At 51.4% G+C, this 13,009-nt stretch overlaps 3 protein-coding genes across 3 annotated transcripts; 1 reads left to right on the forward strand and 2 right to left on the reverse strand.

The window, feature by feature from the left end:
• The first annotated feature begins 3,044 nt into the window (after window positions 1–3,044).
• On the forward strand, window positions 3,045–5,914 carry LOC119437688 (arylsulfatase I). Its single transcript, XM_037704676.1, has 3 exons — window positions 3,045–3,116; window positions 3,800–4,319; window positions 5,700–5,914. The coding sequence occupies exons 2-3, from the start codon at window positions 4,107–4,109 to the stop codon at window positions 5,868–5,870; spliced, it is 384 nt and encodes a 127-aa protein (XP_037560604.1). The 5' UTR covers window positions 3,045–3,116; window positions 3,800–4,106; the 3' UTR covers window positions 5,871–5,914.
• Window positions 5,915–7,925: 2,011 nt separating this feature from the next.
• LOC119448211 (uncharacterized) lies at window positions 7,926–11,247 on the reverse strand. Its single transcript, XM_049660772.1, is given in 2 exon segments — window positions 7,926–10,153; window positions 10,156–11,247. Coding segments are annotated over 2 exon segments (3,117 nt in total). The 5' UTR covers window positions 11,045–11,247.
• Window positions 11,248–11,558: 311 nt separating this feature from the next.
• Window positions 11,559–12,380, reverse strand: LOC119448223 (uncharacterized protein DDB_G0283697). The gene has a single exon (XM_037711647.1). The coding sequence runs from the start codon at window positions 12,378–12,380 to the stop codon at window positions 11,559–11,561; it is 822 nt and encodes a 273-aa protein (XP_037567575.1).
• Between the last annotated feature and the right edge of the window lie 629 nt (window positions 12,381–13,009).

A 13,009-nucleotide genomic window follows, 5' to 3' on the forward strand; every position in this document is an offset into this window, starting at 1 on the left:
ACGTTGGGCGGCCCGCCCGAGCCTGATCAAAACATTTATGGCGAGACCCGGGCCCGGCCCGGGCCCGGAACTAATCTACGTTACCCGCCCGGCCCGGCCCGCCACATCTTTACCTTAGGCCCGAGCCCGACTCGAAACCGGCCCGAACCCGGCCCGAGACCGAAAAATAATGTTTTTCAGAGTTGAGACACCCGAGAATAACTCGCTGCACGTTAGATGCACACCACCAAAAAGCCCGAGCCCGGCCCGGGCCCGCGTCAAAAAACCCGAGCCCAGCCCGGGCCCGAGTCAAAAAGCACACGCCGTGCCCGAGCCCGGCCCGAGCCCGTGAAAAAACTGTGCTACCCGGCCCGGCCCGGCCCGTGGGCCGGGCCGGGCTTGGGCTTTCGGGTAAGCCCGAGCCCGTTCAGTGCTCTACCTTGTCGCTCTTCAATCGTGCACCACTAGCTGATATCTCTGGTGATAGGTTTTGGCATACCTTTCGTTCCCAGCTTCGAGACCTATTTAGATGGACCTTGCCTTCACTGCCTTCTAGGCCGATTGTTGGTTAGGACTGTGGCTCTAGTAATGTCTGTACGACGGAGCAAGGTAAATAGGAGCGCTGACTCGCCTGATAACGCGTTCCGACTTTCGTGCAGGCGAGCCAGCTGTTATGTGGTTTGAATCATAAACGGCGCGAAAACTTGTTACTATCATCCAGAGCTGCATCGCCTGCAACAACCCATGCGTGGCGAGGCGTGTAACGAAGCAAAGTGCAATTTCGGTTTGTTCACTAATCGCTTGCTGCAGAACTGTGCGCGCGTTTCCGCTGTTGCCCACGTGGCGCTGTGTCTGCATGTCACTGGTGTTAGCGGGATATTTTGTTGCTTTTAAATTGATGAATATTTACACAGTAAGTGCCAGTGACATGCTAGCGGCTGCCAATTCGATTTTGTACGTCGGTATATTTTTACTGCCGTTACATTCCCTAATAATAAACAAATTAAAAGCTGTAAACGACTGCTGCACATGTTTCGGCATTCAGTGCCGCCCTGAGAGAAAATCGTATGTCTAGCTTTGCTTAATTGCCCGTGTTTTTGCATCTTGTCGTTGTTCATAACTACATGTTACGATTCCTTCAGGTGGCATGCTATATATTATGTCTGTCCTTCGACTATGCTAACATCTCCAGCTGGAAATAAAGCTTCCAGGGGCGGAATCTTATAACGGTTCCGAATGCGAACCGGTTCGCTTCGCCGCTTTCGTGACTAAATAAGCCACTCCCAAGCCGGAGGTGGAAGACGGGGAGGACGCGACCAATAAGCGAGAGGGTGCCGCCTCTGAAGTATATGTCATCATGCATATGACGAGTTAATCGAGGATTGTTTGTTCCTGCTCAATAAATATGAACTAATATTTAAATATTGTCCTGAGAGTTTTCAAGTATCGTTGCGTGTTGACATATTCCTTTATTGAATAATAGGAAATATATTATTACCACTTGTTTAACTGTCGTCGGCAGCTGGTATTCCACGCGTTAAAAATTGTAGCCACTTGAATCAAAGTAAATAGCCACATCACCATCAGTTGTGCGGAAATTTTGAAAGTTGGTTCCTTATTCTATGATGTCGTCGCACAGCCATCGGACGGTTCCTTTTTTGACAGACGATAATGACGCCGAAACTCCTCATCTGTCAGCTCTGAAAACGCGTCTAGCACCTCCAGTCGTTGACGGGTCCGGGAGAGCAACCCGAGGCAAAGAACGAGGGGCGCGGCCATGTTTTCATGCGTATGTATTCGTACCTTAGAGATAATCAACGCGCGCGCGCACCGCCCGCGAGTCTCCGCGGCGGCACGGCCCGTGCGCGCGGCCAACGTCGCAAGCAAACAGCCAAGCCACAGCAACGGATCCCAAAGCGGATTACCTCTTCGCCGGTTCCGCTCATGGGCGACGACGGGTTCGCTTCGAAAATGATTAGCAGATGCGTCACGTGTTCAAAATTTGCGGCACCACCCCGCTGTCACTGATGGCCATGACGCAACCAAAATTCTGACCAATCACGTGAGGGCAAGCGAACCGGTTCGCTTTCGGAACCGTTATAAGATTCCGCCCCTGGTGTCTTTACCGCGTACTACACCCCTTATTCCGACTATTTCAACGACTGGTGGCAGCAGTCCCCTAAAATTAGTAAGGGCACACTGCAGGCCTTTAGGAACATCAGCACACTTTTGTTTTATGCTCGAACTCTGCCTAAAACAGCTGCAGTTTTATTCAAGTGATGGTCGATAATTTTAGCAAACTGGCGACCACGCACAAAGCATTTCATATTGATTTGTACTTATATTAGCTTAGTGGAACATAACAGCCATTACACCACTGCTGCCCCGCTCAATCATCATGCTGTAATCGACTTTATCGCAGCTATCAGAATTGCCAAGGGTAACATCGGTGACACAAGATTTTTCTCTCTCGGAAATAAGCTGATCGTATGATTATTGGCTGCAGCCGCAATCGAAAAACACGCGAACACGGCTTTAAGTGGCGACAACAGCAAAAGCGCGCCATCGCCCCACCTATATGCTTTTATAGCCTGAAAGGGTTCTAGACACGTTCGATTCTCGACTTGACCGTCACGCGGTGCGCAAATTTGGTGCCAGCTAAAGTCCCTACACCTTCGGAAAAGTACTGTCATTCTTTGAACAACGCTGCTTCTCTCTCTCCTGTATCTCCGATTGGACGGTGATAGCGTGCGCTCTCACTTCTTTATATGTTGTTTTTTTCCGCTTCAGCGCCATGTCGAATGTCCTTCTGCGCAACCGACGTCGCCGGCGGCGGAGGCGGCGCGCGCCCGGCCTGATAGCGTCAACGGGCACTTTTGAGGGGGCGCCACCGTCGACTTGATTTCGCAAGCAAAAAGTAAAGAAAATAACAAGCGTTTTAGGAGAGGATACGGCGGAGGAGAGAGTAGATGGCGGTACTTTTCCTTTAGAGGGATTTTAGTGCGAGCAGCTGAGGAAGGAGGGTGCCTCGGAAAGGTCACGAAGAAGTTAGGATGTGAGCGGAGGCAGATCGCACAGCGCAATACTGTCTGTTATCACTGGGACATCACAGTTGGCCGCACCAAATCCATTGCAAGGTAGGAGATTCTGTGCTCCTGTAGATTTTGCCCCGTGGTCTGTACGCTTAGTGGACGATCGCGAATGCCACCTGCCTCCCAAACCGAGGAAATACAACCCACAGAAAGCTGCCAGTTTAACTTTAGATAGTAGTCCAACGTGTGTTCTGTGGTGCAAAACACAATTTGCTTTTGTCACGTATAGTAAAAGGGAAATTTCCACGCAAATCGGGCATCTTTAGCAAGTGCATTTCTTCCTCGCGAAAAATGCATAAATTGTTTAATTTGTTAAACATCCTCTAGAGTCTGTGGAAGCCAATGCGATTCAGCGTGCAAGCGTCCATTATGTGAGGTACAAGACAGTGATGTAGATACATGGGAAAAAAAGTGTCGTTGCGAGGGCAGTTCTATTTACCGTGAGCGGCTCTACTTAGAAGCAATATTCCTCCCTAATTAGTGTCCTCAATGCGCATATAAGCGTCCGCAAAACATCGCCGCGTAAAGACGAAATACAGCAATGCCGCAGCACGCTATGATTGGCTTAAAAATTGGTTTATGGTGAACGTGCTAACTCTTTTGAGAGCCAGAAATCAAGGCACAGCACATTTTTGTTTGAATGCAGAAAAGAAAAGCATGTATGCTAAAATCTTCGGTTTCTGCAGCAGTTCAAGAGTACCTAGATGATCCGCGCCTTTTCCCACCAGGTGGAATCGTTTCCAACTTGGGCAACATCGACGGCGTCAACCTGTGGCCGGTTTTGTCGCCGCCAAGACGGGCGCTGCGGACGCCTGGCCGCGCCGAGAATTGCTCGTCAACGTTGACCAGGACTCTGGTGTGGCGGCCTACCGAGACGGCGACTTCAAGCTGATCGTTATCGGTGAACCTCAGAAACAGGACCAATCATCGCATCCCTTGAGAGACCCCGCGCTACAACAACACGTTCCCACGCCAGGAAAGGCGCGGCCCTTTTGCTGGGCCGCAAATACAGCGACCTTCTATCTCAACTCACTGATGAGGTCGTCTCTGACCTGGAAGACGCTGCAAAAGTTTTACAGTCGTCGAGGTGTGCTGGACGTGCCTCCCGGGTGGCGACAGCAAGCTGCTGTGCGTTGCGATTTGGGAAATGCTTCTGACCCGGCCATCAGGCTGCACAAAGGCATTTACCTGTTCGACTTGGCACGCGATCCGTGCGAGCTCAATAACTTGGCAGTGGAGCTACCCTCGGTAAGGGAAGTCGGCCACATTGTCACCGTTCCAACATTCGATAACTAAATAACCTAGTGCATGCAGAAATATTTAGTTTTCTTCCTTAATGATAATGAATATCCGAGAACAAAGAAAAAATATGAAATCCTTGGCAAGCGTCAATACCTAAATGAATTCTACAGGTAAAGGCAGGACAGTGTGTACTTGCTACAGTACGAACGTCCCGCTATAGGAACATATGACAGCGAAGCTGTATATGGCTTCCCCGGCAAATTACCTGCTTCCGTGCGTGTACACAGAAGCGTCGACAAAGAAAAATTTTCCTCTCCAGAGCTAGTGCAATTTTTGATTTTCCGCGTAACCGAATTATGTTTTCTCCCATGTTCAAATTACACTCCGATGCTATCATGTCTGCAAGTTGTGTTTAAGTCGCACTTTACAAATTTTGTGACGTAATTTACGTTGAAAATTTGAATTAGTTCAATAACGGACGCGTGCCAGGCGGAGGGACTACTAGAATGTGGATATATGCTGCACTCCGGCACACATGGGTGCGCGCGTGACGAACGTTGCGTACACGATGTATCTGACCTTGATACATCGCTTTGTTCGTTGCATTGGTCGCGCAGAGTGTGGTGCGACCGTAATCGACATCAAGGCAAGCGCAAGGACGCCGCGAACGTGCACAGCGGCGTCGAATCACCAACGGAAAGGGCGTGAACGAGGTCGTGCACGCTACATTGATCTCGACGGTGCGACGCCTTGTGGTGGTGGCGCTTGTGTAACGTCGGCAACAGCTTCGATGTACATAAACTTTCACAGGGTGGAATGGAGGTGGAAACTTTTGCGGCCATGAGATGAAATAGACATCTTGAAGCACCGAAACAAATGTCACATCCGCCATGACGGCTCAGTGGCAATGGCGTCCTGGTGCTGAGCGCGAGTTTGCGGGATTGATTCCCGCCTACTGCGCCGTTTCACACAGTGAAAAATTAATTGATAAACCCTCTTTGGTCTGACAACCTCCCGTAAGCCTACTTGGCAGTACCGTGGATATTATGTACTTACACTATATTTCCGGTTCGCTGTGCCATTTCGCTGGCTTTTTTCAATATAAAGTGTTGTCATCAAATGTAATCAGTGTTTCCAGACTTTCTAACGGCAGTAAAGCCTGGTAATCCAGCTTTCGGCAATATTATTCGTATTTGTAGCAGCGTTGCAGCGTTATATTATCGTATATTTAGAAAAAAAAATAAAAAAAAATTCGGGCTGTAACTTTCAACTATTGTTGGCAATTAACGGCGCCAATTGTTTGTGTGACTCTTACGAACTTCTGCTGGGATTTGTGCCTCTATTTGATCAAGCCTGTCGGGAAAAACTCAGACTTGCTGATTGCAGGTGGTGGCCAGTCTATCGGAGAAGATCCAGTCTCACGCCGCTGCTGGGCAACCACCGAAGGACCATGAAAGCAATCTGAGGGGTCTGGCAGGAGTGAATGGCTGCGCATGGGCGCACTGGCAAGACGAGGAACAGACAGCGTATCGAGACTGTCCATGCTTTGTGAACTGATCACGGAAGCACTATACTTATGTGCTATGTGCCCTGCAGATTAAACGGACGAACATTTTTCATTCACTTGCTTGCCCTCAACCTATCGCGGGACGTTCAAAGCGAGAAACGAAGACTGCCATGGTTGTAGATGCAAAACATTTCCGTGAAACTGAGTGCACAATACATCCACGTGTCTGGCGCAGTATGTGCAGATAAAAAAGGTAAAAAAAGCCATTGCTCGTGATCGTCGATGCGGCTATGAAGAAATTGCAGGTCATGTATTGCGTTCATTTCCTGGGTGCGTAATGTGTCACTATGAGCCTTGTTCACTTTACCTGAAAGCTCAAACACGTGCCATTTGTCATCCGGTACAATTGCTTCGCTGTATTTTTTTATGAACACTCAAGGTACACGCACGTGACTACAGGCGAAGAAAATAACGCAGCCCATAATCCAGAACACATTTTTAGAAGCAGCAGAGCACATTGATAAATGCAATAAAACCGTAAAAATGCATATGAATACGAAATATACACAATGATACAGGTAAAATAGAAAAGGGCAACATTTAAAACACAAACATTAGAGCAATATTATAATAATAATAGAAAAACGAAATTGCAATATTACGTAACGTTATTGAATGCATTTTTCAAGAGAAGCGCGTCCCGAATGTTAACTAAGGATGCGTGTGGATTATTTCATTCGTGTGATGCTCGTGAGAAGATGACTGGTATCACGTGCCGGTATTTCATCGGGATATATGTTGACTTTATGGTAGTGGTAGGGGGGCCTCGTCGGCTTGATGAAAAATTTCCGCTGGGTGAATCCACAGTTAGCGAAGAGCTGTATATGCAGCGCATCGTATTTTAAAGATAAACGGGTGATTGCTTCTAACGAACGGAAAGTAATAGAATACCAAGATAGTCTTTTTGCTTGAATTCGCGGTTCGACTATTATTCGACAAGATGAAGTGGAAGGAGTGATTATGCACTACTTCTATTAATGTGGCCTGATGTGGCTTCCATAGAGATGAAGCGTATCCAAGTTCTGTACGGACGTACACAGGTCAACACACTTGTCTAGAACACACTCCTGAGGGCCAAAACAGCTACCAAAGCTTAAGCCGATCACCAGGCCGAGATAAATCAATGAAAACTATAAATTTAGTGGTGCAACCTCACATGAAGCCAATTTTGTTCCACATGTCATCTTCAGATATCGCCAGCGAAGTCCTGAGAACATGGTTCGCGCGTTCTAGAGAAGTGTGTTGACCTCTGTACGTGGTGGAACGAGAACTAGAAGTACTTTCTTTTTACGTACGTTAATGTGTAGTTGTTTTACACACTGTGTGTTGTATACATACATGTTGTTTACTAGGGTATCGCGTCGAATCCGAACCGAAAACCGTACCACACCACAACCCGAATTCTAGACCGAACTGAACACGAACCGACATACTAAGAAGGCGCCTGAACTTGAACCGAAGCTCTACCAAAAAATAATAATAACGGTTACCGGTTCTGCACGAAACTGTTCAATCATACAGGGTGCAAACGGGTGCTTAATACATAATCTATCCCTAGAAATAATTACTTTTCAGTCTGCGTACCCCACGAGATCGTGATGATCACGAGTGGCGCTATGTGCGAGAATGGGATAGACGATACGTACGTGCTGGTAACTAACTATACGGCCAACTTGGCCGAGACGCTGGCGCAGTTCTGTTGCGCCGCCGAAACGTTTCAGGGGCACAGCAGAATCACCGTCCTGTTAAAGCTTCCACTTCAGCTGTTAGGCCAGCTCGCTACTATTACCAGATACACCATAAAATGCACATGGCAGGACACAGAGAGAGAGAGAATAACTTTATTGAGAATGCCTGCAGAGTCGATTAGGCTCCCTCCACGCAGGGAGGACGAGCTTTCATCGCGACGCGGCCACTACGTCAGTCTCGTGCGCTATGCTCCTCGAGGTCTTGCTGCCTCACTACTTCCGCGGGTCCGAGAGGGCCGCCGCCCCCTTCCTGGGGGTGCCGCCCCCCTTATCCTCGGTTTCGCTAGGTCGCTGCCTTCATAGAGCTGCCGAGACCTGCTGGACGGCCTTGAGTTGTGTCTCTTGATCGTAGATCCTCGTTGCAGCCTCTAGCTGCGGCGAGATCGTCGTCTTCTCACTGACTTCTCCCGGATTTACACCACAGTCCCAAAGGATGTGAGCCGCGGTAGCTCTCTCCTTTGCACACACTCTACACACGTCACTCGTGTACACACTCGGACACACGTGCACCGGGGTGAGCAGGGACCCTGTCTGTAATTGTCTGTATAACACTGCCTCCTTCCGGGTAAGCGCCGGGTGAGGTGGGGCCATAGTCTGTCTGTTCAGTCTGTACCATTTCACTATTTCGTTGAAGGTGGTCATCTTCTCCTTGGCACTGTACCGCGACCAACACTCCGAGTCGGCCGTGTTTGCAGCCGCGCGGTTGGTTAGTCCTCGCGCGGCCGCGTTGGCCGTCTCGTTGTGGTTCGCGTTCCCGCGTTCCGACACGTCACTGCCCATGTGGGCCGGAAACCACTTGATCACAGCAGCACTTTTGCGCCCGATGTCTTCGACCTTGCACAGTATGCGCGCGGCCTCACTACATACCATACCCTTGGCATAGTTCTTCACTGCCGTTCTAGAGTCACACAGCACTGTAGTGCATCCGGGGTCGGAGACGGCCAAGGCGATAAACACCTCCTCCGCTTGCTGCGCTTCTCGAGTCCGGACGCTCGCTGCGGTCTTCGTTGCACCCGTCGATGCTCCGACGACCACAGCCGCGTATGCGTCACTGCTGCCTCGATACTCCACCGCGTCCACGTAGACGGCGCCTTCTTCTCTGGCGTGGAGGTCCACGAGAGCCCTGGCCCTCGCCAACCTCCGCTCCTTGTTGTGCTCGGGGTTGACGTTCTTCGGGATCGGGTAGACCCTGAGCTTTCTATTGATGCTATCCGGTATAGGTACGTTGTTCTGCTGCTTGCCTTCCCTCGGCTCGAGGCCAAGGTCCCGCAGTATCTGTCTTCCGGTTCTCGTTTCAGAGAGACGTTCGAGTTGCGCCGTTCTTTGTGCCTCGGCTATTTCGTCCAGCGTGTTGTGGACTCCCAGCGCCATGAATTTTTCGGTGCTCGTGCTCCCGAGGAGACCGAGTGCCGCCTTATACGCCTTGCGTATGGTGGCGTTTATCTTGTTACGTTCACTCGGCCTCCAGTTGTGGAAGGCGGCGACGTACGTTATGTGGCCAACTCCAAAGGATTGAACGAGCCTCAGGCTCTCCTCCTTCATCCCCGCTCTTCTGTTGGACACCCTCTTGATGAGTTTCATTGCCACGGCCGCTTTGCCCGCGAGCTTGTTCACCGTTTCACCGTTGACTCGATTTCGCTCGATGAGCAGCCCGAGCACTCGAATCTTCTCGACTTCCGGTATTACTTGTCCTTCCGCCGTCTTGATCGTGATCTTGGGATGCTCGTACTTGAATTCCATATTCTTTCTTTTCCTGCCCGCTCCTTTCGGTGGAATCACCAGCAGCTCTGACTTGGCCGGAGAGCAGACGAGTCCAGACCCGTCCAGCTGCTCCTCGATGGCATTGACCGCTTCTTGCAGCGTTGTCTCGATGTGTCCGTCGCTTCCTCCCGGTACCCATAGCGTAACGTCGTCGGCGTAGATGGTGTGCCGGACTCCCGTTACTCTTTCTAGCCGGTTGCCCACCTCGATCATCACGAGGTTGAAAAGTAACGGGGAGATCACCGAGCCCTGCGGGGTTCCGACGCTGCCCAGCTTCTTCTCTTCGCGCTGCAGGTCTCCCGCGCAGATTTCGGTGGTCCGTTCCGTCAGGTAGTCTTTGATGTACTCGTATGTCTTTCTGCCCATGTTTAGCCTGGATACTTGGGCCAGGATAGCCGAGTGCCTCACTTTATCGAAGGCGCTCTGCAGGTCCAGCCCAAGTATGGCTCTGTTGTCCTTGGTGGCCGTCACATCGTCGATGATCTCGTTCTTCAGTAAGATCATGGCGTCTTGCGCCCCGAGCTTGTTCCGAAACCCTATGATGGAATTCGGGTAGAGCTCCGATTCTTCCAGGTAACGCTGCCGCCTGTTCATGAGAACATGCTCGAGGACCTTTCCCACGCACGAAGTGAGTGAGATCGGCCTGAGGTTCTCTATGTTTGGTGGTCTGCCAGGCTTGGGGATGAGGATCGTCTTGGCTGCTTTCCATTGCTTGCGTAGCCTTCCATCTTGCCAGCACTTGTAGAATTTCGTGAGCGTTTCGATGCCGCTTCGTTGAGGTTCTTGAGCGCTCTGTTGGTCACTCGGTTGGGACCCGCGGCGGACCTGCCATTGAGATTCTGCAGAGCAGCTCTGACTTCCCATGTCTCGATGTCTCGATCTAGCGTCTCGTTCTCGTTGCCTTGGTAATCCGGGTGTCTTTCCGTGGGGGTGGTCGGTAGGTACTTGGCGTCCAAGTTCCGCTTGATCTCGTCCTCTCCGTGTTCGCAGATTGCCTTGTGTAGGATCCTGGCCAGGTTGTTGTATTGGTAGCCCTTGGTCTTTGTTTCGTCGAGGAGGTGCCGCAGCATGTTCCACGTCTTGCCCTTGTGTAACTGTCCATCGGCTTCATTGCAGGCTTCGTTCCATTGTTGGGTGCATAGCACCTTGCAGTGAGCCTCGATCTGCCTGTTGAGCTCGGCGATCTTCTTTCTTAGACTTCGGTTCGTTCGTTGCTTCTGCCACCTCGCCTTTATGGACTGCTTGGCTTCTATCAGGTGGGCGAGCCGACTGTCCATCTTGTCTATCCGTTCGTCCGTTTCCAGCTCTTTGGTGGCTCTTTCCGTCGTCTCAACGACGTTAGCCGCCCATTGTTCGATGTCCATAATGTCCAGTTGCACCGCGGGTAGTGCCGTTCGAAAGGCGTCCCAATCCGTAATGCGATGCTTCCTTATGCCGGTGTTGCCTTGGCCTTCGAGTGGTACGAAGATCTCCACGATGTAGTGATCGCTGCCCAGCTCTTGTCCCGTGTTTCTCCATTCCGCTTCTCTCGTTCTTCCTTCGCTTTTGACGAAGGTAAGGTCCGGAGTGGTGTCTCTCGTAACCGATGTACCGATCCTGGTGGGAAAGACCGGATCCGTGATTAGGTTCAGTCCCACGTCGGTGGCATCTTGCATCAGCTCTCTTCCCTTGACCGTGGTTCTTTGGTAGCCCCAGCCTTGGTTCGGAGCGTTAAAGTCTCCGCACACTAGGAGCGTATTGCTCCCCGCGACTCTACTCGCCTTGTGAAGTAGTGCCTTGAACTTCTGTTGTCCGTGAGACGGATTGCTGTAGACGTTCACCAGGAAAGTGCTCTCCTTCCTCTTCTTGCCCGTAATTACTTCCACCGTGCAGTGTTCGATGGCGCTTCTGCTGATCAGTTCGTGTTCCATAAAGGTGATCCTTTCCTAACGAAGGTGCAGACCCCTCTGCCCTTGCCCTTGAACGTGTCCCTTTCGCTCGGCGGGCTGTCGTGCGACCGGTAGCCCGGGAGTCTCGGTCTCTCTTCGCTGTGTGTTTCTTGTATCATTATTACGTCTGGTTTCCTCGTTTGTTGCTGCAAGTGTTGCATCAGCACCACTCTCTTGCCGGTAAAGCCGTTGCAATTCCAGTGCCAGACCAAGAGGTCTCTCACTGGCGGTGTGGTTACTGCTATGCGTGCTGTCCCGGCCATGAGTGCGGCAGTTTGGCGATGATCTGTGCTTCCATACTTTGCATTTGTGCCTGTATGTGCGCCTGCAGCTGTGTTTGCATCTGCGCTATCATGTTCTGGATCGTGCTCTGAATGTTGGTTGTCATCTGCTGAACCGTTTGCTCGAGCGCGGTGAGGCGTTCATTGGTTACCTTGCTGGTCGCCTCAAGATGGTCGAGTCTGTCGCTTCTCTCCGTTACCTTTCGTTCTTTGGCGCCCTCTATGGCTCTCCTCTTGGGAGCCGGTCCTGCCGCTATCGTGGCTCTCGGGTCCACCTCGACCTCTGGTTCGTCCTCGGTCATCTCTTGTTTCCTCTGTTGTGCGGGCGTCGGCTGCTGTTGCTGCTGTTGCTGCATCGCAATTAATGACGTTAGCTTCTCGTTGATTTCCTTGATGGTTGCCTCCTTTTCGGCGATTCTCCGCTTTAGCTTCTCGTTCTCGTATCTCAAGGATTTCTCCACCCCGTTCGCTTCTTGGATCTTCTTCACGGCGTTTTGCGCCGGTGGTTGTCTCTTCTCTGCCATGTTTGCCTTGACTGCGTCGGCCCAGGAGCCTCTCTCCCTCGACTGCGACGGTCTGCGGCGGCTGGCGCTCCTGCCTATTTTGCTGTCGTCCCTTTTGCGGCTGCTGTCACGCTGCTTTGATTCCCCGCGGGGTCTCTCGGCAGGCGACGCTCGTCGCGGCGGAGAGCTTTCCGGGTCCGGTTGTTGCTGCATGGCTTCCATCTTGCGTTCCCATTGCCGCTTCTTGACCACGTACGGCTCTTGTACTTGTTTTTGCATTCCCTCTCGCCCGTTGGGTGCTGTCCCCCGCATAACTTGCACTTGGGGTTGCATTCGCGTTCGTGACCTTCTCTGGGGTTCGCGATTCCGCAGCCGAAGCAGTTTGGCGTTGGTATTCGGGCATACGTCTCTTCTATGGCCGACCCTGCCGCATTACTTGCACACGTCATGCATGCGGTGAAGCCCGCACTTGACCAATATCGAGCCATACATGACGTAGTTCGGTACTTTCTGTCCAGCGAAAAGTACTATACCGTGGTTGTATTGCCGATTCCGTGCGCCTCCACCGCTAGGGGGTTGTAGGGGTTCACGATGTTTTCGGCTATCTCCTCCGGGGTATCGTCTACGGCTATACCTCGGCTGACTCCCTTGACCGTGCCGTCCGGCGCCGTTCGGTAGGCGTTGATTTCGTATGTCTTACTTCCTATGTTTGTACCTTAGAGTACAGCATGGCGCGCCTCTCGTCCGGGGTGCTGACCACGATGATGTTTTGCTGCGCGTTTGTGCAGATGGTGTCTGCTTTGGCTTCTTCCTTCGTTACTCGAGCCGCCGTCTTGACGACCGACATGATAATTGAAGCCTCCGTTTTCGCTACGTTGAGACCGCCACGTGGTCTCATGACTACCTTG

The sequence above is a fragment of the Dermacentor silvarum genome, chromosome 1 (assembly GCF_013339745.2).
Source record: "Dermacentor silvarum isolate Dsil-2018 chromosome 1, BIME_Dsil_1.4, whole genome shotgun sequence".
Lineage (NCBI taxonomy): Eukaryota > Metazoa > Arthropoda > Arachnida > Ixodida > Ixodidae > Dermacentor > Dermacentor silvarum.